Consider the following 24,952-nt stretch of genomic DNA (forward strand, 5'->3'; position numbering starts at 1 on the left):
GGCGCAGTAGACGTGGCGCTGTAATTTTAAAAGGGAAAGGACTCTTCGTCTTAGTGTTGTTGTCGAGGTGAGGTCAACTCGAGCTAAACTCGGCTCGGCTCGAAAATGACCCAATTCGTTTCAACTCGAACCTTCCGAACTAAATCGAGTTACAACTCGTTGGACTCGCGAGTTAGAAACGAGTTCATGTAGTTTACATCCATACATCGTAATCCCCTGTACTACATCATAATGGTCATTATTGTTGTATCCCTTCATTGCAATTGGCACACAGATTGGCAGCTAAGTTCCCCTCCAACATCCAAAAGAACTTGGAATCTGGATTGTCACTCTCGGCTATTGAGACCCTGACTGGACACTGAAATTTTCAATTGAAGTAAAACACTTAAATATCATCGTGGCTCAGAGCTATTGCTGCGAGCAACATTTTACCCCATGTCATTGCAGCAGAATCCTGGCCCATGGTCATTTCCTCCGAGTCATCTCAGCCCTGAACACTCTCAACAAGGTACATTGTCTCCACTCCAGACTCCAAGTGGATCCTTCCAATCACTTCGGAACACACATTCCCGCTTCTATTTCGTGTTGCCATGGACGTTCTGCCTGCTCAAGCTTCATCTGTGCCTTCCGAGCGCATATTCTCATCAAGCAAAGAGACCTGCACTCTACGGCGCAGCAACCTATCTCCGACCATACTCGAGGCGCTACAAGTTCTGAAGTTCACTTACAAGCAAGACCGCCTCAATTTTACGGAGGACCTGGTAGCTAATGAGCAGGACTACACGATATCTGGACCTGTGACTTCAAGAGCAGTTGACGAGCTAATGGCTGCCGGGAATCTTCGCGAGCTCGATCAGTTGCTTGCAAATGCAAGGGAAATTGATTGTAACTAGTTTATTGTAGTTTCTGTCTGCTCATCGTGTATTTACTTGCAAAAATCGTCGTTGGCAGTATCTAGCATCCCTGGCTTCTCATTGGCTGAACCACCGGTTCGCATAATTCCGAACTCGTTAGTAACTCGCGAGTCGAACGAGGCGCAACTCGTAAGTATCGAACTGTGTCGAGGTACCACAAATTTCCACCTCGATTCGATTCGATTCGCCTCGCGGCAACACTAGTTCGTCTGAACTCAAAGACGCGACGCCACGCGTCAAGTTCCCAATTGAGGCACAAAATTTTAAATCACTGCAAGATTGATTTTATGCGGAAAACATGATGCAGGACTACATGCAATCTCGATTTAAACCATGTCGGCATGTATGGCTCATGGCCAGCTTAATTTTTAACACTCTATTCATCAGGCAATGGGGCTAGGGACATGCATAGGATGTAAAATCTTTGTCCTAAGGTTGCCACTGCAGCCACAGAGTGCTGATGTTACATTTCCTCACACTTCGTGTTTTGTAGCTTCTCTTTTTCTCGTTCGCCCGTTCATGTGTTTGGGATGTAAATTCGCTGCTCAGCGTCAGCGCCAGCGCTCATATCAGCTCGCCATCAGCGCACGTGACCTACTAGCACTTGCACCTCTCTTAGGATCTACCCTGGGGCTAATACGTTGTCACTGCATCTAAACTTCTGTAAAATTGCCATCTAAAGCGAAAAAGAGAGGGGGGACAAAATCGAGAAATCTACCGCCAAAACGTGAAAATAGTGAGCTTATAATACCCACTCCCTAAAGGTAGCGGGAATATTTGACTCAGAAAGTCACAACAACAAATTTTTCAAACATTTAGTATTCACTTCACATATAATTGGCAAATGAACTTCAAAGGTCTTTCGACTTTCGCATGCCAGTGCGGTGACTCTCACAACTCGGACAATGAATTTTATCTTTTGAGAGCGGTATTATTGATCAGCATTAATGAGGTGGAGGAGGTTGACACCTGCAGGATATGTTGAAGAGATTGATGTAGTTCGATGAGGCATCTGGAACATTATTACTGTTATTATTAGTATCATAGCCTAACACGCAGAAATACTCAAAATAATTCCGCAGATTCTTGCCATTCTGTTTTTATTTTTGGCAGAACTCGTCCCAAAATATTTCTGGCTTTGTCCAATCGATCAAATTGAACAAGGTGGCACTCTAGAAGTTCTACTTATGTCCAGGTCTACTTCTGGGAACCTTTCCTTTTGCCTTATGCTTAATTCCCTGGGCGATTTCAAAAGGATTGAAAGGTGCTCGCCGAACAGACGATCACAGGCTTCACAGCTCTGAGTAGTCCTTGTAACAATGGCCGAGAAATAGGTTAATCTATGATAGGGAATCAGGGATCTAACCAAAAGCAGAGACCTCTCCGGTGTCCTCCTCGACTGTGGACAGTATAATCCCGGAGTGTTTCATCCATGTGTTTCTCGGGGAAACAACTCGCAGTGTGGGAGGACTTGAGATGGTGTCTCATCGAGGACGCTCTGTTTCGTGTGCTTACAGTCTAATCCTGGCACACGACCATGCTGCTCCTGTGCTCGAGAAAGTTATAAAAGACGTGACTGGTGATTGGATTTTGTTGTCAGCTTCTTCTCGTCTCGGTCGGCATGCGCTGCTTATTGACCGCCTTTGTCACCCTCAGCCTCGCAGTAGTTTCCTTAGCGGCGCCCACTTTCAGCCCATATAATGTGCATGAGAAACGCATCGCCCTTCCTATTGGATGGTCTCATAGTCGAAGACACAAAAGTACGGCAACCCTCCCTCTGCGCATTGCTCTGAAACAGAACAACATCGAGTCCATCGATGAATATCTTAACGATGTTTCTCACCCAAAGTCAGCTAACTACGGCAAGCACTGGACTGCAGGAGAGATTGCCCGAAAATTCGCACCCTCGGAGGAATCCATTTCCACTGTCAGAGACTGGCTTATTGAGAATGGGCTAACAAGCGAGCGCATTGGTGTAAGTCCCACCAAGGGTTGGATTAACGTCGATATCACTGTCGAAGAAGCGGAACGGCTCATGAACACCGAGTATAATGTTTACACTCATGTTTCTGGACAGGAGCACGTTGGTCAGTATCTTCATAGAGGACAATATTGAGGCACTCATCCACCACTTTTTAGCTTGCGAAGCATATCACCTCCCTGAGAACATCAGGGCTCATGTCGACTTTGTCCTACCTTCCGTCAACTTCGATGCGAAACTCAAGCGTCGATCTGATAGTCAGCAGGAATCCACTCTCGCGATTGGTCAACCTGGTGTAGGAATCACCCCGAAGACTACTGGCACCATTTCGCAGACAGTGACTGAGCTTGAGCAGTGTGATGAGTACATCACTCCGATTTGCTTGAGGGCTCTATATGGACTTGTATACGAGCCTGTTTCTACTGAGAAGAACAGCTTCGGCGTCGGTATGGTTTCTATTCCATTGACCACCCTGTGAGCTAATTCATCACCTAGTGGAATATACTCCTCAGGCGTACTTGCAGTCTGACCTGCAACTGTTCGCTATGAACTATTCTACTGATCTCATCGGAAAGGAGCCAGTCCTGGTTTCCATTGATGGAGGTAGTTACCTTAAGCGTCCTTTTTTGATCAAACCATGAAGACATGTTGCAGGCTATGCACAAACCGAGTACCAAGGTTTCGAATACAACGGCGAGTCAGACCTCGATCTCCAATATGGAATGACACTCGTCACTGGCAAGCAAAATGTCACTCTTTACCAGACTGGTGATATGGTGGAAGGTAGGATGGAAACAGGAGAAAATGTTCTAAACATATTGCTAACCTCATTGACAGGGGCCTCTTTCAACAACTTCCTCGATGCCATTGATGGGTCATACTGCACGTTTGAGGGTGGTAACAATTACACTGTAGATTCCGAATATCCCGACCCATACGGAGGGGGTTATGAGGGTAAGCCTCCGTCTTTGCTGAATCGTAAATACAATAAACTTGGATGCTGCGATAGGGCCCGAGGACTGTGGCACTGTTACGCCTGCCTACGTTATATCAACATCATATGGGTACAATGAGGCTGATCTCACTCCGTTCTATACTGCCCGTCAGTGCGCAGAGTATGCCAAGCTTGGCTTGATGGGTGTTACCATCCTGTACAGCTCTGGAGATGATGGTGTTGCTGGTAATGGTGATGTTTGCTTGAACCCTAATGGTATACCTTGAGTTCGACTTTTCACTTTTATCTTCTCACACGACAACAGGCACTCAGAGCGTAAACGGTACAATTTTCAATCCCACTTTCCCTGGTGTCTGCCCCTACGTCACATCTGTCGGCGCTACCATGGTCAAGCCAAATGCAAGCGTCCTCGAGGCTCAACCTGAAATGGCTTGCATGGAAGTCATCTACTCGGGTGGAGGCTTCAGTAACTACTTCGCGATGCCCTCGTACCAGCAGAGCGCTGTCGATTACTATTTGGAAAACTATCCTCCCAACTACCCTCCAAATATCTGGAACTCGACTGGGAAGGTAAGTGTCAGAGTGAATGTGATATGTTCAATCAAGTGAAGCCAGCTATTAGTCTCGTGCTTTGCCTGACATTTCTGCCAACGGAGCTGTGAGTGTCTGTCACAAGTTGCATGGATACGCGGTTTAACGTCTATTATTTCCTTGTCAGAACTACGTTGTCGCTATCGACGGTGAATTCGAGCTTGTGTATGGAACTTCCTGTTCTTCACCAGTTAGTGGCGCCATCTTTACGATGATCAACGACGCCCGTCTCGCCATAGGAAAGAGCCCGATTGGGTTCATCAACCCTACGGTATATCCCTCCCCTTTTGCCCTGTCTCACAGCTGATTATTTATGATGTTAGATCTACTCTGAGGATTTCGCAGGTGCCTTCCATGACATAACTGAAGGGTCAAACCCAGGCTGTGGTACTGAAGGTTACAACGCAACCGTTGGATGGGATCCAGTCACTGGTCTTGGTACTCCCAATTTCCCTATATTGCTCGAGAAATGGCTGGCTCTTCCATAGAATATGATAATCGCATCTAGTGATCCTGCTATAAAGCAAATCCGCACTTCTGTGTTCATAATTGGCTCAATAGAATTTTCTTGATCTCTGCCCCCGTGTTACATATCTGCTCAAATAACATGGCCGAATGCCTTGCGCTTCCTCCCGTCTTCTAGTTCTTCATCGTGGTTGCCCTGATAGCGGTATGGAATTTCTGACCATCTTGCTCCGTGATTCATGCCTTCGTTGACGCATTGATATTCCACCCTCAAAGCTGCATCTGACAGCAAACTTCGGGACACTCGCAAAAAACGAGCCAAGCTGATTCAAGCTACCGATGGTTCACTTGGTACGACATGGTAGTGGTAGAGACTACTACGCTACCGCTGAGGTATGCTATTCTATTTGACAGGCAACGACCATATCACCAACTGAATTCCCACAGACTCAAAAGCAGGCTGCAGTCGGGAGGATATCGCAACGACCACTGGCCCTCAGACTGGCGGAAATATTCTCGATTGGGAAGGCATGATCTTTCTGCCTTTTCCTATGACGTTCACCTATTTGTATTGCAACTTCTCGTCTGGTTTGTCAGGTAATGTGAGGGATCATGACACCTGAACTATGAATGAAGCGATAAGTAATTCCGGGACGAGCCTGCGGGTTTTGCGAGGTGAAATGTAACTCGAGGGCAACGTTGCAGGGTCAAGACCCGGCACCATTCCATGCATTGGTGACTCGTCATCACTACAGGGACCTCTGATTTCCAAGTATGGCTCAATCGTATGGCGTGCGTCCAAAATCATTTTTATATCCAGTATCCACGCGCTTTATCCCGTGCCGACATCCTTTCCGTCCATATTTCGGCACACTAAACCGACGTCGATAAGGATGACCTCATAGGTTGTCACAGCACCTTCTACAACGATTCCGCTTGGGTTTGTGAAACAAACTACAAGGAAAAGGAGGAGTGATGGGCATGGGTCTAGAGAGTGATGATGTGAAAGAACTTGCTAGTATAGGAACGACAAGATGAATAAAAAGAATGACTGAGAAAATTCGGAGACACTAGTCCGCACTGCGCAGCAATCCGGAACAAGTATAAAATTATACATAGATACTGATGGAACAATCAAGGGTATATACTGAACGAATCCATCTTAGCAATGGAGCACGCTACTGGTATCCCACGTTAGGTCAATGTCCGTTTCATCCAGAGAAACAAAAGTTAAATTAGGATATTTTACTCTAAGTTCCCGCTTGCATCTTGCAATGCGGTGTTCCGTGGCGAGGCCGCTATGCGACACAGGTGAATAAGAAGAGAGTTGCAAATGCTGAATGGTAGAGGGAAGGGGGAGGGTCGGAAGGGCGTCCATTATCATCTAGAACACACAATTTAGCCCGAAAAAAAAAGGATGAGCGATTTGACATGTACCTCAGGGTCCCACGCCTGCGTGGCAGTGTCTGGAAAGAAACCTTTTGCCGCATACACGTATAACGATCGCAGTATTGGGAAGCAGGTGCAGATAGTAAAAAGCATGAGGGCATTAACATGCGTAACGCTCAACTCCAGTATTTGTACAGTCCTGAGGACCTCTGGATCGCATGCGCTCACGAGTTCATCGCCTCCCGCAAGCGCTCCGTGCAGTTCCATGGGATTGATCGAACCATCAGTGGACACAGAGCGTGTACTCCACAAGTTAAGATGTTCAAGCGCACCAGGGCGAACAAAATGGGGTAAAAGTTGACGAGGACCTTGGTATTTCGAGAGGGGTTTGAGGGGATTGGAATGTGTAGACAGGGAAAAATATTCATCTTTGGGAAGGCTGTGTTGAATTTGAGAGGGGCGGGCGAATTTGAGTTCGGCCAACTCTGGGATAAGATGAAGTAAAGAACGTAAAGCGCGCACGACTTCTAAATTACAAGGTAATGTAAGACATCGGAGTTGTAGCAGGCCGTGCGATGCGTTCCCCATGAAATTGTTTAGGAATTGCAAAGCTACGAGTGGGTTGATTATAGAGACGGAACGTAGGTGGTCGGGTGAGAACACAGATAGTCCATGACCGTTGCCAAGTATATTTGTGTTATCGCAGATGATGGTCAAGTTGGCCACCTGCAATTTGGGAGGTGAAAGCAATTGGACATGTTCCACTGTACAGTTGCCCAAGAAAAGGTTTCCAAGGCTTCGTAGCGCGCATAGTTTCAATAACTGTGACTGGCTGAGGTCCACAAACATGAACGAAAGCGATTGGAGATTGACGAAAAGCGGTAGGGTATCGAGCAGTATATCCAGAAGCACATTATATGGAATCTCCGGATTGAACACGGCACCAACAATATATCGGGGATAAAATTTACATTCACGAACAGCGTGAGCAATGCGTACTGAGGAACAAAATTGTATGCGGTGTTTTGTACGCTCTACAGTTTCCAGACGGTGAATGAAGCACTGGTTGATGGTGTCCAAAGAGTAGGGACAGAATGTCAGGGAGCGAAATAAGAGAGGTTGTGCCAGATGACGAAAGGAGTGGCAAGTGAGGGTAACGTCGTGAAGGGTTCGGCAAGGAAGGTGCTCGAAGATTGCGAGCCAAAGTTCTGGTGCCAGGCTGACTTTGGGTATATTAGTGGAGTCCCTGGAAAATCTGTTCAATAACTGGCCCATGACCTCAAAATGCTTGGTATAATCAAGATATTGAATCATGAGTGTAGGCAATCACTTACTTTGAAGTTCGAATGGTGGCCAAAGGCAAGGCGGTATACTGCGGGTTATGAGTCTAAGTATAAACTCCGCGCACTCCGCTATACACGTAATTATAATGACGAGAGCCTGCAAGCTGCAGGCCATGCGGAGATGAAATTGAAAACGTTGAAAAGCCTGGAACTCAATTAATATTGAGAGTGTCGTGATTCGGCCGCCTGTACTTTTTATCGATGGTCACTGCCTCAATCTCAGGGGTATTACCCGGTCCAAGGTTTTTGCGTCGTGGAATGCGACATGATCTGGCTCAGCCTTCCAACGGTCAGAAGTACTGCACTGCGTGGTACAGATCATCGAGTTCTAGCCTAATATTTACCCGCATATTTTTGTACAAAAATTGGAATTAAAGTCATGATGCAGCCTGATCGTTAAACCGATGAAGAGCTATCTTGTGACTCAGGAGTATCATATCGTTTCGTGACAGGCGTGATGTTCTTTTCTTTGTGTATTACGCCTATCAGTTCGCACGAGCACAAATAAAACCACACAAAGTAATTTGGGTGTAGGCAGTGAGGGTTCCTGCCACTGGTTAAGAGTTCCGACTGAGCCCTTTCTTTCGTGCGGCGCGTTCCCCTAAATCTACACTTCACGCGCGTTGACGCCTTTTAACGATGTCTACTTGGACTCCACAACCTGCAGGTCTGCAGGAAATCCTCCAGACCATACGCGACTCAACTGATACACAAGGCAATGTACAACGAGCAATCACTCATGTATGCATTTTCCTTGTCATGATCTGCAGCGCGTTAACATTCGCTTAAATAGAAATTGAATTCCTTTACACGTGTACCAGATTATATTGCATATCTGGCCTACATCTTAACCGCTCTCCCCCAAGAGGAAGACCAAATCCGCACGATAGCTGGATATCTATTGAAGAATAACGCGCGTCTCCTCCTTAGCGTATCTCCGGAGGTGGCAGAATATGCAAAGTCGGCTGTTCTTCAAGCTTTCGTCACCTCTCCTCCTTTGATAAGGAATGCTGCAGGCCATGATATCGTTGCATTCCTTGGTGCTCTCGAGCCTAGAAATTGGCCAGATTGCTTGCAGCAGTTGGTGAATATGCTAGACTCCCCTGATCCAGCTCTCCAGGAGGTGAGTGTCCGAATGATGGTATTCCGAGCCTGGAACATGGGACCGCGTCAGAGCAATTGTCTTCCCATAAATATCGACGTGCTTGATAATCGGGCGAAGCCTATGCGAGTGCAGCTCTGCCTCGGCAGCTCTCCTCATCGAATGTCGCATTTAATCAAACGTGACTTTATGCTAAACCCGAATATCTCCAAAGCACGCGGCTTTTATATCCCATCATTATCTGTGTCACTATTCGATTACGAATGCTGAAAATTACTACCCAGGCCGCTTTCAGCGTTTTTGAGAAAGCTTGCGAGGACTTCCCTCGCAAAATGGATGTTGAGATTAACGGAACGCGTCCTCTGGATTACATGATCCCCAAATTCCTCGTGCTATCGGAGCACCCAATGCCAAAAATGCGATCACATGCCGTTGCCTGTCTTTCATATTTTGTGCCCATTAATTCTCAATCCCTTTTCGCTCACATCGACACCTTCATCGCTTGCCTCTTCAAGCGTGCATCTGACGAGGATCCATCTGTCCGAAGGCATGTCTGCCAGGCCCTTGTATTGCTTCTTGCAGCCCGCCCTGAGAAGTTAATGCCGGAAATGTCAAATGTCGCAGAGTACATGTTATACTCGACGAAAGATAAGAATGAAAGCGTGGCCCTCGAAGCCTGCGAGTTCTGGCTCACTTTCGCCGAAGATCCTGACCTCGCAGCATTCCTCCATCCTCTCCTAGGTCGAGTTGCCCCGGTGTTGCTCGATTGTATGATTTACGGAGAGGACGATCTTCTCTGGCTCGATGGCGACGCAGAAGATACCAATGTCCCCGACAAGGAAACTGATATCAAGCCACGGCATTATGGGGGTAAAACACACGGTCTAGATCGGGATCAGGCCCAAGCCAATGGACAGGAGCGGAAGCGAGGGGCGTATGGGGAGGAGACATTGGACGATGAGGAAGAAGATGATTACGATCTTGATGACGATGATTTTGCTGATGAGATGTCTACGGAGTGGAACTTGAGGAAATGCGCTGCTGCTGCGCTGGATGTGCTGGCTGTGAGGTTTGGGTCCGAGTTACTTAACGTGCTTCTTGGTCCCTTGAAGAATAAACTCTGGAGTGCTGAGTGGTTAGAGAGGGAAAGTGGCATATTGGCATTAGGCGCGATGGCAGAAGGTGCTAGTGATTCTTATCCGATGGTCGCATATTGATTTTATTCCTCAAGGCTGCATTGACGCGATCGAGCCTCATTTGACAACCCTCGTCCCATATCTAATCAACACACTCAATGACCCTAAGGTACGATGTTGCCCTGTTACTATGTAGGATGATTGACGAATAAGTGTATAGCCCCTTGTTCGATCGATCGCCTGCTGGACATTGGGTCGGTATGCAAGCTGGTGTACACAACCTATATCGGAGCAACATAAGAACTTATACTTCGTCCCGACAATGGAAGGCGTGCGTATTTTCTACTTCGCATGTGATTGTGATGACTTAAAGACTCTAGCTTTTGCGAATGGTCCTGGATGACAACAAACGTGTACAAGAAGCAGGATGTAGCGCATTTGCAACGTTAGAGGAAGATGCCGGGCCCGAGCTTGTGCCCTATTTGGAACCTGTCCTCCGGAATCTGGTGTTCGCATTCGAAAAATATCAGCACAAGAATACGCTCATATTGTATGATGCTGTTGGCACATTAGCGGACGCCGTCGGCAGGGCATTGCAGAATCCCGCATATGTGGAAATCTTGATGCCCCCTCTGACATCTCGATGGGCCAAATTGTCAGACGGCGACGATGATTTGATTCCGCTTCTTGAGGTATGACCTTGATCTATTTGTTAATACTTTGAGTTCTCATGATTTGTTATCTATCCCAGTGCATTGCGTCTGTCACAATTGCCATGGGACCAGCATTTTCTCCTTACGCACTACCGGTCTTCCAGCGCTGCGTGAACATCATCCACCAGTCTCTGCTCCAGTATCAAGCATACCAGCAGAACCCCGACCTTGATGAGCCTGACAAATCCTTCCTTGTGGTATCACTGGATCTGCTATCGGGCCTTGCCCAGGGCATGGGCATGCATCTAGAGTCTCTCATCGGGCAGACAACTCCGAACCTTCTTCAGCTCCTGACGGTGTGTCTCAAACACCCTCAGGCACCGGTCCGTCAGAGTGCGTATGCTCTCGTTGGGGATCTTGCGATGGGCTGCTTCCAGCTTCTACGCCCTCATCTGCCTGCCATTATGGCGGAACTTATCGAACAACTTGACCCTGAGCCCAAGGTTGAGTTCATTAGTGCATGCAATAACGCAGCTTGGTCTGTCGGGGAAGTAGCGTTGCGCTATGGACGTGGTGAGTAGACTTGCTCGTTCTCAATACTGAGTCACTAGACACGCCATTTTCTAGACGATCCGGAGTTCCAGCAATGGGTTAACCCTCTCATTGCGCGCCTCATTCCTATCTTGCTGCACCCGAAGGCTCCACGCAGCCTTCACGAGAACGCTGCTGTGTCCATTGGGAGGATTGGGCTGATGCACCCCAGCATTGTCGCTCCCCATTTGCCTGAGTTTGCACAAGCATGGTGCTTGGCCTTGTATGAGATCCGTGATAATGAAGAAAAAGACTCCGCGTTCCGCGGTCTATGCACTCTCGTGCAGACCAACCCAGCGGGCATTGCCAAGGTATGTCGAAGTTCCTATTTTGTCAGTGTACGATTATACTGATTTTTTCAAACGCAGAGCCTTCTCTGGTTCTGCAATGCCATCATCAGGTGGCATCAACCTTCCGCAGAGCTGAATTCGATGTTCCAACAACTTTTGTCTGGTTTCAAGCACCACGATGAGGCAGGTTGGGCCGCACAGGTTTCGAGCTTCCCTCCTGTAATCCAGGAGCGCCTCGCTACGCGATATGGTGTATAGTTTACTCTTGTGACGTATGTATCACCAAAATAACCCGACATCTCATTGTATTTCGGCATCCTTTTGTTCATTGCGTCCTCTATCTCTGTTGTTCCGGATCTTCTAGTAGCAGTAGTATTTCTTTCATCAGCAATTTGCGTGTGTCTCTGTAGTTACATAAATACCTACGTCCTCTCGCTCAGTCTGCCTCTTGTATATCTTTTACGTAGCATTAGTCGTAGTAGTAGTAGTACTTAGCTTTTCTGTCATCGGCATTACACTTTAGTAGATAGTAGTACTTATGTAGTAGATCGTACAAACACTGAGTTCAGCTGACATCAATACGATACAATCTTGATGGAATCAAAATCTGGTCCGCAAGATCTGCAAACCCATCTCCCCCGGTGATTTCATTGAATGAAGTCTGAATGTACATGAGCTCGACATAATCCATCAGAACCGCCTCCGGCTCTCGTAACCCAAGCCCCCAAATGGAGAACCTCCGTAACCCCTCGTCTTATTAAGCGTGTAGGTTTTATACCCATATGAAGCACCTACACAAACGGCCACAAAGAGCAGCAATTTGAAGATGAAGGCGAGCAACGAGCCGCCTGTCGACTTAGGCTTGCTCAAAGACGCGCCCCTCCCGCTGCCGCCGCCAAACCTGTTGCGCTGCGCATCAGAGGCCGACAGAATTGCCGACCATGTCGTCACGGAAATGACACTGAGGAGCGTGTTAGCGGGAGGCACCTGTAGGCGAATGTAATACGCACTCATGCGAATCATATACTTCGCCTGTCATCGCGGTGATGCCGATGTATGGAGCGGAAGGAAGACTTGTGCCCGTAAGGCGGAAACAGTCAGACCAGTCATCCCCTGGGTGTTTGTCAGAGTTAATTCTACGATCAAAAAAAAGTGCGCACAGGCTCGATAGTGGACCTTTACCTATTTTACAATTAGGTGAGAAAGAGAGGGATGATAATACAAGCATCCATACGTACATCAAGATAGGTATCCTTCACGTAGGTGATTTTAAGCTTTGTGATCACGTTCGTACGACGGAAATTGGCTGAACACGAGCCTATGCTGTTAGCTTCACCATCATGCGCTTGGTCGTAGGACGTCTGGCCATCCCCCAACATTGCAATAACGCGGGGAAAGCCATACGGATGCCGGGAGTTTGCATAACTGCATCATAGGTAAGAAGGGAAACACAATGGTCTGGTGACTCACGTGTCCAAAAAGATACCAAGCCCTTCAAAGTTATCTGGAAGGGGAACAGCGTCAAAGAAAGCTGACCATAGTAAGACTGGAACTAACCTTTACTGCCGAAGACAGGGCCTGGTTCAGCTCGGTCCTTTGTGAGCCAGATAGCCATCCCATCTCCGTAGAGGTGTGTTGATTCACCAGTGATCTGATAACGCGTTTGAGCATGCTAAAAATCAGAATATTGTCGCTTACTTTAAATTCTACCTCAATAATAAAATTGGAAGCAGTGAGTGGCATGCGTGACCAGAGCCATCCCTAATATAAAACATGAATTGAAGAGAGGTTCGGATAACGTGTCTAGCGCACCATTTGAGACGGCCGAGCACGCGCCAGACGAATATGTTTGTTGGTGTTCTATGTGGCATTAGAAATATAGGAAGTCGGTTTCGAAAACTGACTGTACTCACAATATATGCATCTGCACCAAAATCCCACCAACTGAAATTTAAGTAGGTATAAGACTGCATCTTGATCGCAAAACATCTTTGTCTCACCGATTTTGTAGGTCTTGATCGATGTATGGAGGAAATATTGAATGTGTACGAAGCTGTATGGTCTTGGGTGGATGAAAACAATGAGATATTCTGGTTTTGCGCACTGACGGAGAGAAGTGAAGCAAGCCCAAAACAAGGTTGTTCCTGCTCACACGTCACAAATGTTACAACTCACTCGGTCAATCGTTTTGTTGTTCACCGTCGTGTCCGCTTTACCGAGGACGCATGGGAGGCTTGCAAACAGTACATATGCAAGATAGCATACGGAAAAGTAGCGTATCATTGCAAACCGTGAGCTGAAGAGAGAAGTGGTGTTCTCGGAGTCGCGCGTCGTGTGTGCGGGATGCTTGCCGCAACCTATACAATGTATGCTCAAGTGCCGTGGTGCCGGTATTCTTCAAAGTCCGACGAAAATGTAAACATGTACAAGCAACACATTTTGCGGAGTACTCTTAAATTTTACATCTATGGACACTTTTTCTCGAGTGAAGCGAAGAGAAAGTAAGGTCTGACAACCCAGGCTAACCACCACCCGTATTCAGCGCTGCAGCCGCTGTCCCCCGAAGTAAGGCGCTGCTACAGCTAAAGGTTTTACTACAATGATATCGATTCGAATACATTTACGGGCACTTTCCCGAGTGAAGCGAAGAGAATATAAGGTCTATGACAGCTCCCGCTGTCCCGACTCCCCTAAGTTTAAGCGCTGTTACAACTAGAGGCTAGTAGAGCAGTAGGGCAGCCTGCGAAAGGGGGCTACCGCTACCTTGACCGCTTGCACTATTCTAGTTCTATGTAGCTCTTAGTATGTGGATGGGAGTAGTAAATGGTCCGTGTACGGGTCCCCTCAGATGGCAGCCAGGCTGCTGTTCGAACTCATGACCCACTCATGGAAAGGCCTAGCTAGTATAGGTGGGTTATATTATGTATCGTAGTCACGAGCCTTGTGTCTAGGCCGTCAGGCCCTGAGACATGATAAGATCTACACGGGATCAGTCTGAATTCGAGCCGACCAGGCTCGGACTTCCAGGTATCCATATAGACTAAGCTTAGACATAAATTAAAATCTCTGGTCATGAGATAGACATGGAAGGCCCGAGCTCCTACGTCTCAGGTGTCCGAGTCATCCTTCTCTCAATGATTGTGCAAGTGCATCCGCACCTCCACGACACTAGATTTGTGCATTTTGTGTCTTAGTGACAGATCTACGGCTGAAAAATCAACAGTCACGATAAGATGAATCCTAGGCATTGATAACATGATTTAATTCTGCTCTTGCTGAATATTAATTTTTATACTGTGAGCAATTCGAGTTGAACAGTGGCCACATTCCCTAGAGGGAACAAGAAAAGCTCAAGGGACGGGTGATTTTATAGCGCCTGGCAGATATGGACATGGTATATCGCTACAAGTAATATAAACATAATAGCTAGTGCTCTACTTCGAAATGTGAACAATATACAGAAAATTAAGAAGTACCACAAGAAAGATATCCATCATGAAGACGACCTCTCAGACATGAGCTCCTCCAGCTTGTACCTTTTCAAGGTAGCATGGAATTTGATATACCCATCAAAAAATCTGACATAAGCGTTATACGCTTCAGGACGCGGTCTCAGGAATTCGAGGACATTGTGATGCGCTTGCACAGTTTTCTCGATAAGGTCACGGAGAGCGTCCTGTTTGGTGAGAGCACGGGATGCTGCCATAAGCGATAGGTAGTTTACGGAGTCGCCTTCTAGCTCCTCTTTGTAGTATGACAATATATCACTATATCATGGCGGGTTAGAAAGGTTAATAGAAAATCATCCGTGTACTTACTTTGTGTGGTTTATGACTATGGATAGATCCGGAATGCACTGAACGTATTCCCGAAGCGGGAGTGTGGAAGGAAAAATGCAGAGTCCGTATGTAACCGACAAGCCTGATAGCATCCTAGAAAACTCAGGGTACGAGGGAGCCTGCGGCGAGATCTGTTCACGCAAAGGGTAAATATTAAATCTGCTTTTAAGAAGAAATATCATACCGGCATGTCTTCGGTCTCATTGTCAAGTATAATGGAAGTCATGAAGTCAAGCGAGGACGTGACGATAAAATTTGACACCGGTGCAGAATAATGGCAAGTGACCTCCCGCATGAGCTCATCAAGCATATTCATAACTGGATGCAAATGTGGCTGGCAATTCGCAAACCGCTCGTTGAAACAGTACAGATGCACTAGATCTTCCGCCCTGATCATTATGTCGTCGACGCAAGTGCATGCGACGGTGAAGAGGCAGATCCATATCTTTGTTGCACGGTCTTGGAGGTGGTTGTAAGCATTGGACATTATGGCTACGCCAACGGGCATGTATGGGAGGATGGCGTCCATCGGATAGCCGCGGTTGATGGCTTCCTGAGTGCATTCGGAGTACCACGCTTCGTCAAGTGCGATATTCTTATATTGCAAGCCACAACGCTGGTAAAAATCGGCGACGGACTGGCGGATCGCTAGAGCCTATATTCGTCATTAAAATCAGGATATGGAAGCGTTCAAAACACAAGCACGTACTGTGCCATCGAGGGTGGATGTGTACAGGTTGTTCATTGTTATTATGAGAACTTGTTAGAGAGAAAATTGAGGAGAATGGCTGTTATGGGCTGCATGTAGCCTGTACTTATAATTTGTGAACCTTGTACGCTATGCAGGTCAAGTTCCCGGCACCCGAGACTACATGATCGCATGCTGTGACTGGAAGCGATCGTTATCGTTGAGATTTTGCCCGATATGAAGTGGCAACGTTAAAGCATCACAGCTCGCTTGGGGACAACGTGATTTTTAGCTAGTGATTGCTAAGTCGCCTAGCGCCATCGGAGATTACAAGACCGTACTGTTCGAGTCTGTCAACCAAGGGTAATGTAACTGCCGAATGGTGGAAGTGAACCTTGTATCTGACGCCCAATGGTGTTGTTCTTTTTATGGTCACGGCCCGGGGTATGACAACGACTTGATGCTTGCTTATAGCAAGGACATAATTTGCGCCATGTAGTGCCAGGCTGAAAACTCGGCAGTAATGCGACCCGGCGTGCCAGCAGAACAACCAGATGAGTGCGCTGAATCAAAGACCTGAATAATGAAAGAATTGACCATTTAGTGAGTACTGATACACATCCGACACTGAAGAGTACCTAAAAGAATTGAACAGCGCTAGTGCGACGTTAATGGAAGCTGATTCTGATACCAAACGGGCAAGCGCTCGGGAACAGACACCGTATCCCATGACTAGTTTATGACAAAAACTTCCCATTCTTCGTCCAATGATACCTGAATACTTGCCCAGCGCTGATTCATGAACAACTGAGCTCTCAGTAGATAAGGAGTGGCCGAATATAATTTATATGACGGTATATTCAAAAGCCCAGCCCAACAGCGGAATTAAGCTTTTGACAACTTACAAAATCACGTTTAACGACATTGCTAGCTGGCATACATCGTTGCAATCTCTCAATTGAACGCAAGAGCGTAAGGTGTGTCAACAATGACATACGTTTACTAGTGAGCAAAGCCGAGGAGGCCCCGGACGAGTTTATACATTCTGTAATGAAGTTCACATTAATGATAAGAGAATTGCGAGTATGACGGACCGCCCTATACATATACCACACGGCACACTCGGTGAGCTGCTAGCCGCCGCTTGCTGGTGTCGCCCGGGGGAAATATCCCTTATGCGACAAAATCTACTGAGTGTCCGACATGGGTAGAATTTTTACTTTTGGGGTAGTCCTTTGGAGTCGTAGAACCTGTGCTTCACCCCTCGTATATGGGCAGAGGAGCTTGCGTGGATCAGGACTCGGGTACAGCGGTGCGAGTAGCACCCGGGCATATATGGACTTCGGTCACCCTTCCCACTTTAGTGCTCAGCGCTCAGGCTCGTTGAGTGGTTAGTGCGGGGGATAGAACTACTTGGAGTCAGTTCTGCCGGTCAAATTATTCCAACCGGCAGAACTCGCAAAGCTCTGGGTTATGACATTCCTAATGATGACATGAATGACGAGTGTAATTGAACACGTGCACCACAGCGTATCTGTAGAATGACTGTGTCTTTGAGGTTTGAAGGCTTCCTTGTCCAAGCTTGCCGCGGCTCCGGTTTCATCTTGAACCGCAAGCTCAGAATTGTCCCCAGTGTCACGACGCTGTGGTACACGCTGTTTATGATGATATTGATCACCGAGAAATAGCTAGAAACTATGGCTCAATAGATGCCCTGGCGGTGGGATCCGCGCTGGACCTGACGCCGATTCAGCTGAGACATGTGACATGTTTAACTCACTAACGAACTATGAGCTACCAAGGTAGTGACTCAAATATCTCGCTTGCTATGCACTGCAAAGTTCTATGATCTCCGAAGTATACGTGAACGCGCAAGAGTGGTTCGTAATAACCAAAGCTCTGATTAACGACATGTCGAACTCTGATAGACCAAAATACGCCAACTCATGCCGGAAGTTCGAATTTCTGGCCGTGGAGGACTCTGGGAATGACATCATTGGTAAGCATACGTTTGGCGCAGGAATCATGAAAGACTCACTTTGTAAAGTAGACGTAGAAGAAGTCGAGGTAAAGTCCGGTTTGCACCAGTCCAGCTGTGACAGCTATGGGATCCACTACGTCCTCAGTAAAGTATCTGGAGGGCGAAATCGGTCAATCATGAACAAAATCCAATGGACGCGTGCGTACCTATATATCCAGTTGGGGAGGTACAGAGCACGATAAAGACCCAAAGCAGCCAGGTAGTGCGTTGTAATAGTCTCCGCCTCGCCAGTACGCTGCAACATGAACAACTGGGGAAAAATGGCGACAGATTCGAGATATATAGAGAATGTCCAGAGAATTTCGGTTGGCTCGAATGCGTAGTTGAATATCAGCGATAGAACAAAGGATGGCCCAAGAAGATATTCAACCTTGAACGTGTCAATGGAAGGGTCATGCGTTGGGCTGTCAAAACCACGGTCAACATTCACACAAAAGGCGGACATCAGTGAATACATACCGGAAACGGTATTTCATGAGGTAGAGAATGTAACAACTACTGCTTATAAAGAATATCTTCATCACGAAGTTGTAAACAGATACCCAGCGGAATAGCAGGTCAATGTAGCGTGTCACGAATACGAGGGCGTAGAGAGCCTGTGTCTTGAAGGAAATACCTAGTAGGCATACAAGTGACACGCCTGAGCAAGGACAAATCAGTAAATCTAAAGAAAACCCACCCCTGCATGACCTGGTCGTCTGAATCTTCTGAATAAGGATGAATATGGAGGCCAAGTGAGCCAAATCCCCTACAACCACGACCTGTTAGCTTTCCAGACAGCTTACACAGCGCGAACGCGAACCAAACAACCGGAAGATATTCATGTTTTGACGTGTCCACTCCTATATCCTCCAACGTGCTGCAGTTTTCTGAATGATAGTCCTAAAATTTGAGCGTCGTGAAGAAAGTGTAGGAGATTAACGTGCCGACGTGTTCAAACAGTTGCTGGCATGAGGCAAAATATTCACACGCCTTCTCTCCTTCAATCCCAGGGCTGGACGCCTTGCCATTGGCCAAGTGCCTTTATCTCATGCTGGACGACGGCTTCCAGCCTTATAACCTCGTATTATTGACGACAAGAGCTTCTCTGGCTTCTAGCAAGCATTTTTGTCTCACATAGATAGGCAAGTGATCCTACCTTTCTCTTGTTTGCAACGATGTCCTAGTAAAAGGGTCGACCTTGACCGTAATGCGCCCTGTCCATGGCTCTTGAGCCCAGATGTGTCTGTTTCCCATTGCCTTGCCCAAACTTGCCGCATTGCATTGTAAGGCCAGACCGACATTGTGTGGCTCTCATTGGCTGGCGAGACTGAAAGGCCCACAGCTCGCTAGCAAAGGCAGAGCCGTCACTTCGCAGTCATTTGTATATTTTGCAGTCCTAGATGATTGCAAAAATGCAGACGAATTGCAGCGTTTTAGCCGAGCCCTGGCAGCAGAGAATTTGTCTGTCATGGGTGGTCTCTAGATGTGGATTTCTATTAAACGCAAGATCTGCCTGTCTTTGCACGGGTACGCACATTATAAAGTACCCACACTCAAGATATATGTTTGGGTGCGTGGTTATGTGCGAACAAACTGCAGGCACGAGTTCCAGTGGACATGTGGCGCACCTAGTCAAGGACATGAGATCATTCTGGCTGCTTGCAGCCCTGAGCTTCCTGGTTTTCATTGATGCTCATCCTTACAGTTTGACTGATGCAAACTATAGTACATCTAGATCACCTATTCATGTCCGCAGCACTCTTCCGCATTGTTGGCTGGTCGTACCTCCCAGATTTTGCAACAAAACAAGCTCTTCGTGTAATTCACCGGACATCTTCTAGCATCTTTCACCGGCCTCCGCCTGATCCACGAACACCTATTTATGCATTACACTATCGACTTACTTTTGCCACGGTTGTCCTTTGTTATCTCATCTATAATTTCTTGGATGCTTCTGGACGTATCACACACAACTTTTACGAGCTTCTCGGCGTATATCCGAACTCTAGCGATGCTACCCTAAAAACGGCATTTCGCGGATTCGCAAGGAAATATCACCCAGATCGAGCAGGTCCATCAGGAGAAGCACTGTTCATCGAGGTAAGAGACGCTTTTGAAGCCTTGAAAGACCCGGTGGTCAGGTTTGCGTACGACAGGTAGGTGGTCTTGAGAGCGATATGGCTTTGTCACCTTACATTTATATTTCAGATTTGGACCTGATGTCCTGGAGTGGAAAGAGTGTACAACAATGCGCGAGTATCTCCGACGTGGGCTTCTGAGCTCATCATTGTACCACATCATGACTGGTGCTGGTCTCATTCTTTTCTCAGCTATCGGAAAGTCCAGTCCAATAGCAGCAGTGAGTATCCAGGATACTTGCTGTGCTGCCCATTTTGACCAGCTTCCTTGTGCCTGTTTCAAGTGGCGTTATCTTCTTTTCCTTTGCCTTTTCGCATCCGAGCTTTATCTCCTCCTTGCCCCCTCGCCCTCCACACTACCACCGAGCCCCTTTGTTGATGCATCAACCTCGCATACCACAATCCTCGATGTTATATTTCCTAAACGGACTGTATACCAGCATATTCTCCTCCTCCATCAGGTCTTCTTTTTCCTTTCAGTTGCATTGTCCCGTGTAGCTCCGGTCCTTTTTCCCTCGCTGATGCGGGGAGATCCTGTCATGGATCAGCAGATCGTACGCGCTATGGCTGAGAGACTTGGTGCGTTGGCAAAGACAACAGAACGGGAGTGTAAGTGGGTTATTACCTTTCTTGGCACATCCATTAAGTTTCTGGTATACACCAATATTTCTTTGGACTCTAGTTTCGATTATGCTGGATACGGAATTGCTCGCAATCCACGAAACGCCTATGGCCACTTCTGAGTTGAGCACGCTACCTCGGCCGCGTGAGATGCTCAACAGTGATATCATGCATACTTTGACCATGGAAATGGAAGATGTCGTTGTGGAGAACAAGCTGAAGTCGGAAGTCGGGCCTGTGAAGACTGCATGGGACTTGGCTGTTGACAAAGAGATGAAGAGAGTTCAAGATCAGCAATTACAAGAAATAGTGGATAAACTGCCGTCACCACCTCCAGAAACAGGTCGAGGGAAGATACACGTCCGCGCTCGATCTTTATCATTTTAACCCCTTCAAGTATTTTAAAACTTTGCCAAGGTTGGCCCGTCCAATCATTTGTCACACCGACAGACGATTATCAGTTTTGTTTGAGAATCTCATGGCAGTAACGAGAGATCCTGTGTAGATCCGCAAGTACCTGAATGCAGGTAAAGGGTGACCTGGAAAATGAGGGTTCTGATGCCCTGAGGCCAACACGACTCACCTGCAAGCAAAACATGCACGATGAAGGTGTTTGCTTCATGGCTCGCCTTGATGCAAAAGCATGTAGAGTGACTCTTGAGTTATTAGCCATACAGTCTGCCTCGATCAAACTTGGTTATCTCGGAGTGACATCCAAGAAAACGGGGTCGGATCTGCTCCCCGACGTCACGGCATGGTTATCCATATGGTAGATTTTGAAAAGAAAGGTTAAAGAAAATTGCGTTATTTTTGTGTTTAAAAAATACGGACCTATGGGTTGATTTTACCTAAGGATCCACAAAGAGTGGCTCACACTGCTACTTATACAACAGTCGCCGCACCCCCATTCAAATTACATGAAACCTCTTTTCTTTCCTCCCCCTTCTATTCAAACGTCATGGAGGGAGATTCTCAACACGCCGAGACATCAGCAACAGGTGCTAAACGCCAACGATTGAGCTCAGATGCTAGAAAGCTCCTAAAAGGTCTGTCATCCTCCATCCATTCACACAAAGAAAAATGGTTTGCCCAGTTGTGCCTCTGCTGAGGCACAGTGGCATGTTAGACCCAATACTAGACTCTATAGGCGCGCTGACCCTTTCTATCCAGATTTCGCCGAGCATGTCTCATTGCATCCTGATTCATACCAAAGACAACACTTGCTTGACCAGGTGCGACGCTTGCACGGATGTGGACAGACCGATGCCAAACATATAAACTCGTGGTTTGCACGCTACCGCGCTTCCGTGAGGAAGAAATCAACGCAAGATGACGACAATATCCGTGCGTGTTCTTGCTCCCGAACACCCCCATGTATGCATCTTGATTTACACCATGATCTTGCCGACCAGTGTTTCCGGATTTCACGTCAGAGCAACTCGATGTACTAAGGCCGTTGATGCGAAACAATCCGTTCCCCAAGAAAGAAATGGTGGACATCTGGTCTGTATGCATCAAGGCAGAACCCGAGCAAGTAAACAAGTGGGTCTCATATCATCAAGCAAAGGCCGCGCCACCGACACTGCGAGGGACGTCGGAACAGTCTATGAGTGTATCGCCCACCGCACCACTTCCTCATCTTCCTACACCTGCAAGGTCACTATCACCTGCTCATGCTCGCGGCATGTCATTACCATTGATTGCAACAAAGGATGAACCTCCCCCCACCAGTCCTTTATGGCCCACTCCCGCAACATCTGTATCACACACGAGCTCGCCGCAGCATGCGACGGTGGGTTCAGACGTCCTTGATGAACTCCACCCGCCTTTTACGCGAAGGCCTTCTTTAAATGGTCCCCCACCTGTGAGTACTACTTACAGCAGCCATAGCACATTCTGTAACTAAACATATTTTTAGCTGCGTGGTGTTCCTGCAACGATATTATCTCCAGCAAAGCAATTGGCAAAAGACATAAATGATAGCATAACATCACATCGTCCAGGCTCAACACGCAAGCCCTCTACACATGCAGAGTTCAATGATATGTTCAAGCCGTACGAAAAGATAATGACGCAGTTTATTCACGATGTTGAGAGCGGAAAGTTGCAACATTTGGGTTGGGAGCCTGGTGAGTTGATGATTTACTGACTTTCAAGTTGTTGAAGTGATATGCCATCAGGTTTGCGCAAAGCAACATGAATGTATCATCCTGATTGAATCCATTGGAACCACTTGTATCATTATCTCTACTGAGTGCTCGCATGCCTCGTGCAACCATTTTGCTGTCCTTGTCATTTATGTCAATATGACATACGGAGTAGCATGTGAATCTGTTTGGTTCAGCACACTAGTATCATATTGATAGTATAATAATGAAGCACTGGTGGTGATACGGTCTAGGTCTCACTGAGGCCGCCCTGATGATGTGTACTAGTAGGAGCGTCACTGACCAAGTCAGATGCGGCTAACACGCTGATAGTATAAACAAGGATGTGACTATATCCATATCCTCGCTTTTCTCTTTGGCTGTGACAAGCACTGAAGACCAAAACCTCAGATCTGGCGTGTGCCGCATGCGTGCTCTCTTCAAACAAACTTGCAACGCACATCCATTCCGCGCTCCGTCGCAGTCTCGGCATGATGTGTGTGTTTCCAACTTACTCACAATTGTACAATTTCCAGGGATATACATTCTCTTTAATTACAGGCATTCAACTTTGCCTCAGCCGCCCCCAACGTTTCCCGGGGCGGACAGTACTAGAAGTAGCTGTAAGTAGGTTAACAGGACGCGGCACAACTCTACTCTAGATGGACAACATGATGACTGTTCACGTTCTGAAGACGTATAATCGAACAAGGATATATGTCTCCTAATCCTTGTTTTTCCCCTTGGTTGCGACACTCCAAACCTCCTGAACTGAAGACCAATACCTCTCTGGCTCGACTCGGGCGTGCGCTACATGCGCGCTCTCTTCAAACAGCTCGCAACGCACATCCATTCCGTGCTCCTTCGCAATCTCTGCATGTCGTGAGACCTCTTGCCACGAAATCAGTTCATCTCTGCGCGAAAAAAGGTAGAGGCGGGGTGTGTGGAGACCCATCCACGATAGGATTGAGGGATTCCACATTTCGATTTGGAGTTTTTCCAGCATAATCATTTGCTTGCCGAACAACAAAGAGAGCCCGAAGCGGACAGAGTATACTGCGTGTACGATTGCGAGTACGATGTGCCTGGCGATTGGGTTCTGGATGACAGTTCTGACAACGCGTTTGACTGATTTAAGGTCACCTGCTGCGGGGCACGAGTCAAGAATCAATGCGCTCGCAGATGACTCTAGAACTGGTGCGGAACCATATTTCTGCTGCAGCATATGTCCAAGAAGTGTCATTTGCAGGGAACCTCCTGGTGTTGCCGTACGGAGTTAAGCATTTTCCAAGTTCAACCGGGGAGAAATCACCATTGGAAAACACGTGAGTAAGTATTCGCGCAGGCCGTGGGGCAGGAGAAGATGGTAAGCAATGCAGGGCTTCTAAGGCATCGATGACAGGCTTGAGCTTCCGAGACTTTCGATTGTAAGGCCACAAGACAACAGTGAACAATTATCATTGTGAGGCGCTCACCCTAGTACTGGTTGTAGTCCAGAGCAAGTCGGCATTGCACTGAACAACGATCTGAGATGCTTTTGGGTACAGTTTGGCATATGCACTGATATAATTCCGCAAGTGCCTAGGATGTGCTCCCACTGTGGACAATACTCATTAGACATGAAGTACAAGAAGGCAAACTCGGGAATTTACGCCATCCGAATATCAAAATGACGCTACAAATATACATCAGCTATCTTATTCAATAACGGAGTCCGACTCACTTTGGACATTTAGTATCCTGACATTGTTCGTGACTATCCCGGAGATATATCCCAGTGCCAATCGTACGGAAGCCTTCCAGAGAACAAACTGTAGACCGCGACAGACTTGGTACTGTAGCAAAACGAAAAGCAAAAAAACGCGGGTGTTTAGGTGAGACACTGAACGACTATAATATTAGTTACCGATTGCGAACCGACCCGGGATCATACTGGTACCGGGAAACGGCGTTTGAGAGCTTGACTTGCCAAGAAAACGACCATATCCGGGAGCACAGCGAGTTTGAAACATGTAATGCGTGTCAGTCAGAACAACCCACTAAGTTAAAAGTGAAATCTATCTTATCGTACGACAACCCTCTACAA

General features: G+C 47.1%; 9 protein-coding genes across 9 annotated transcripts; 4 read left to right on the forward strand and 5 right to left on the reverse strand.

The window, feature by feature from the left end:
• The first annotated feature begins 2,062 nt into the window (after positions 1–2,062).
• On the forward strand, positions 2,063–5,109 carry EDB93DRAFT_1118613 (peptidase S8/S53 domain-containing protein). Its single transcript, XM_041448420.1, has 10 exons — positions 2,063–3,001; positions 3,054–3,341; positions 3,391–3,498; positions 3,550–3,678; positions 3,733–3,849; positions 3,905–4,105; positions 4,155–4,420; positions 4,473–4,508; positions 4,569–4,712; positions 4,765–5,109. Exons 1-10 carry the CDS (start codon positions 2,536–2,538, stop codon positions 4,927–4,929), a joined length of 1,920 nt encoding a protein of 639 aa, XP_041312900.1. The 5' UTR covers positions 2,063–2,535; the 3' UTR covers positions 4,930–5,109.
• A 959-nt stretch (positions 5,110–6,068) lies between these two features.
• Positions 6,069–7,570, reverse strand: EDB93DRAFT_1076155 (uncharacterized protein; the record flags this gene model as incomplete). The annotated part of the gene is made up of 2 exons (XM_041445214.1): positions 6,069–6,290; positions 6,344–7,570. 2 exons carry the CDS (start codon positions 7,568–7,570, stop codon positions 6,069–6,071), a joined length of 1,449 nt encoding a protein of 482 aa, XP_041312901.1.
• A 548-nt stretch (positions 7,571–8,118) lies between these two features.
• EDB93DRAFT_1118619 (armadillo-type protein) lies at positions 8,119–12,016 on the forward strand. The gene is made up of 9 exons (XM_041448421.1): positions 8,119–8,379; positions 8,432–8,761; positions 9,025–9,922; positions 9,972–10,045; positions 10,097–10,207; positions 10,257–10,568; positions 10,628–11,102; positions 11,157–11,431; positions 11,489–12,016. The coding sequence occupies exons 1-9, from the start codon at positions 8,278–8,280 to the stop codon at positions 11,666–11,668; spliced, it is 2,757 nt and encodes a 918-aa protein (XP_041312902.1). The 5' UTR covers positions 8,119–8,277; the 3' UTR covers positions 11,669–12,016.
• On the reverse strand, positions 12,002–13,768 carry EDB93DRAFT_1118624 (legume-like lectin family-domain-containing protein). The gene is made up of 11 exons (XM_041448422.1): positions 13,586–13,768; positions 13,411–13,472; positions 13,324–13,354; positions 13,223–13,270; positions 13,109–13,171; positions 12,968–13,061; positions 12,881–12,914; positions 12,649–12,835; positions 12,571–12,592; positions 12,421–12,523; positions 12,002–12,371 (listed from the first exon to the last, which is right to left on the reverse strand). The coding sequence occupies exons 1-11, from the start codon at positions 13,691–13,693 to the stop codon at positions 12,101–12,103; spliced, it is 1,023 nt and encodes a 340-aa protein (XP_041312903.1). The 5' UTR covers positions 13,694–13,768; the 3' UTR covers positions 12,002–12,100.
• Positions 13,769–14,754: 986 nt separating this feature from the next.
• EDB93DRAFT_450546 (isoprenoid synthase domain-containing protein) lies at positions 14,755–16,142 on the reverse strand. The gene is made up of 4 exons (XM_041456415.1): positions 15,959–16,142; positions 15,434–15,904; positions 15,229–15,380; positions 14,755–15,177 (listed from the first exon to the last, which is right to left on the reverse strand). Exons 1-4 carry the CDS (start codon positions 15,992–15,994, stop codon positions 14,904–14,906), a joined length of 933 nt encoding a protein of 310 aa, XP_041312904.1. The 5' UTR covers positions 15,995–16,142; the 3' UTR covers positions 14,755–14,903.
• A 1,468-nt stretch (positions 16,143–17,610) lies between these two features.
• Positions 17,611–18,802, reverse strand: EDB93DRAFT_1284164 (ER lumen protein retaining receptor-domain-containing protein; the record flags this gene model as incomplete). The annotated part of the gene is made up of 6 exons (XM_041454480.1): positions 17,611–17,918; positions 17,976–18,071; positions 18,125–18,382; positions 18,438–18,594; positions 18,658–18,726; positions 18,781–18,802. 6 exons carry the CDS (start codon positions 18,800–18,802, stop codon positions 17,882–17,884), a joined length of 639 nt encoding a protein of 212 aa, XP_041312905.1. The 3' UTR covers positions 17,611–17,881.
• Positions 18,803–19,706: 904 nt separating this feature from the next.
• EDB93DRAFT_1075578 (DnaJ-domain-containing protein) lies at positions 19,707–21,106 on the forward strand (the record flags this gene model as incomplete). Its single annotated transcript, XM_041445174.1, has 4 exons — positions 19,707–20,116; positions 20,169–20,319; positions 20,383–20,707; positions 20,781–21,106. The coding sequence occupies 4 exons, from the start codon at positions 19,707–19,709 to the stop codon at positions 21,104–21,106; spliced, it is 1,212 nt and encodes a 403-aa protein (XP_041312906.1).
• A 435-nt stretch (positions 21,107–21,541) lies between these two features.
• On the forward strand, positions 21,542–23,361 carry EDB93DRAFT_1118655 (uncharacterized protein). Its single transcript, XM_041448423.1, has 4 exons — positions 21,542–21,765; positions 21,890–22,063; positions 22,132–22,583; positions 22,638–23,361. Exons 1-4 carry the CDS (start codon positions 21,678–21,680, stop codon positions 22,866–22,868), a joined length of 945 nt encoding a protein of 314 aa, XP_041312907.1. The 5' UTR covers positions 21,542–21,677; the 3' UTR covers positions 22,869–23,361.
• EDB93DRAFT_1118668 (uncharacterized protein) lies at positions 23,362–24,911 on the reverse strand. Its single transcript, XM_041448424.1, has 6 exons — positions 24,773–24,911; positions 24,590–24,701; positions 24,519–24,541; positions 24,342–24,463; positions 24,179–24,284; positions 23,362–24,123 (listed from the first exon to the last, which is right to left on the reverse strand). The coding sequence occupies exons 1-6, from the start codon at positions 24,876–24,878 to the stop codon at positions 23,591–23,593; spliced, it is 1,002 nt and encodes a 333-aa protein (XP_041312908.1). The 5' UTR covers positions 24,879–24,911; the 3' UTR covers positions 23,362–23,590.
• Positions 24,912–24,952: the final 41 nt, after the last annotated feature.

The sequence above is a fragment of the Suillus bovinus genome (assembly GCF_016758785.1).
Source record: "Suillus bovinus strain UH-Sbo-P2 chromosome Unknown EDB93scaffold_3, whole genome shotgun sequence".
NCBI classification, from domain to species: Eukaryota; Fungi; Basidiomycota; class Agaricomycetes; order Boletales; family Suillaceae; genus Suillus; species Suillus bovinus.

What these genes read in the sequence shown, in the direction of transcription:
- EDB93DRAFT_1118613 (XM_041448420.1), top strand. Translation starts at nt 2,536, where the DNA reads ATGCGCTGCTTATTGACCGCCTTTGTCACCCTCAGCCTCGCAGTAGTT. An exon ending in TTCTGGACAGGAGCACGTTG is followed by an intron (nt 3,002 to 3,053) that starts GTCAGTATCTTC and finishes ACCACTTTTTAG; the next exon opens with CTTGCGAAGCATATCACCTC. An exon ending in ATACGGAGGGGGTTATGAGG is followed by an intron (nt 3,850 to 3,904) that starts GTAAGCCTCCGT and finishes ATGCTGCGATAG; the next exon opens with GGCCCGAGGACTGTGGCACT.
- EDB93DRAFT_1118619 (XM_041448421.1), top strand. Translation starts at nt 8,278, where the DNA reads ATGTCTACTTGGACTCCACAACCTGCAGGTCTGCAGGAAATCCTCCAG. An exon ending in ATTAGGCGCGATGGCAGAAG is followed by an intron (nt 9,923 to 9,971) that starts GTGCTAGTGATT and finishes TTATTCCTCAAG; the next exon opens with GCTGCATTGACGCGATCGAG. An exon ending in ACCCAGCGGGCATTGCCAAG is followed by an intron (nt 11,432 to 11,488) that starts GTATGTCGAAGT and finishes TTTCAAACGCAG; the next exon opens with AGCCTTCTCTGGTTCTGCAA.
- EDB93DRAFT_1118624 (XM_041448422.1), bottom strand. Translation starts at nt 13,693, where the DNA reads ATGATACGCTACTTTTCCGTATGCTATCTTGCATATGTACTGTTTGCA. An exon ending in CCCTGTCTTCGGCAGTAAAG is followed by an intron (nt 12,915 to 12,967) that starts GTTAGTTCCAGT and finishes TTCCCCTTCCAG; the next exon opens with ATAACTTTGAAGGGCTTGGT. An exon ending in CTTGGTATCTTTTTGGACAC is followed by an intron (nt 12,836 to 12,880) that starts GTGAGTCACCAG and finishes CCTATGATGCAG; the next exon opens with TTATGCAAACTCCCGGCATC.
- EDB93DRAFT_450546 (XM_041456415.1), bottom strand. Translation starts at nt 15,994, where the DNA reads ATGAACAACCTGTACACATCCACCCTCGATGGCACA. An exon ending in ATGAGACCGAAGACATGCCG is followed by an intron (nt 15,381 to 15,433) that starts GTATGATATTTC and finishes TTGCGTGAACAG; the next exon opens with ATCTCGCCGCAGGCTCCCTC. An exon ending in ATAGTCATAAACCACACAAA is followed by an intron (nt 15,178 to 15,228) that starts GTAAGTACACGG and finishes GCCATGATATAG; the next exon opens with TGATATATTGTCATACTACA.
- EDB93DRAFT_1118655 (XM_041448423.1), top strand. Translation starts at nt 21,678, where the DNA reads ATGGAGGGAGATTCTCAACACGCCGAGACATCAGCAACAGGTGCTAAA. An exon ending in TGCTAGAAAGCTCCTAAAAG is followed by an intron (nt 21,766 to 21,889) that starts GTCTGTCATCCT and finishes CTTTCTATCCAG; the next exon opens with ATTTCGCCGAGCATGTCTCA. An exon ending in GCAAGATGACGACAATATCC is followed by an intron (nt 22,064 to 22,131) that starts GTGCGTGTTCTT and finishes CTTGCCGACCAG; the next exon opens with TGTTTCCGGATTTCACGTCA.
- EDB93DRAFT_1118668 (XM_041448424.1), bottom strand. Translation starts at nt 24,878, where the DNA reads ATGTTTCAAACTCGCTGTGCTCCCGGATATGGTCGTTTTCTTGGCAAG. An exon ending in CCCGGGTCGGTTCGCAATCG is followed by an intron (nt 24,702 to 24,772) that starts GTAACTAATATT and finishes GTTTTGCTACAG; the next exon opens with TACCAAGTCTGTCGCGGTCT. An exon ending in CAGGATACTAAATGTCCAAA is followed by an intron (nt 24,542 to 24,589) that starts GTGAGTCGGACT and finishes GTATATTTGTAG; the next exon opens with CGTCATTTTGATATTCGGAT.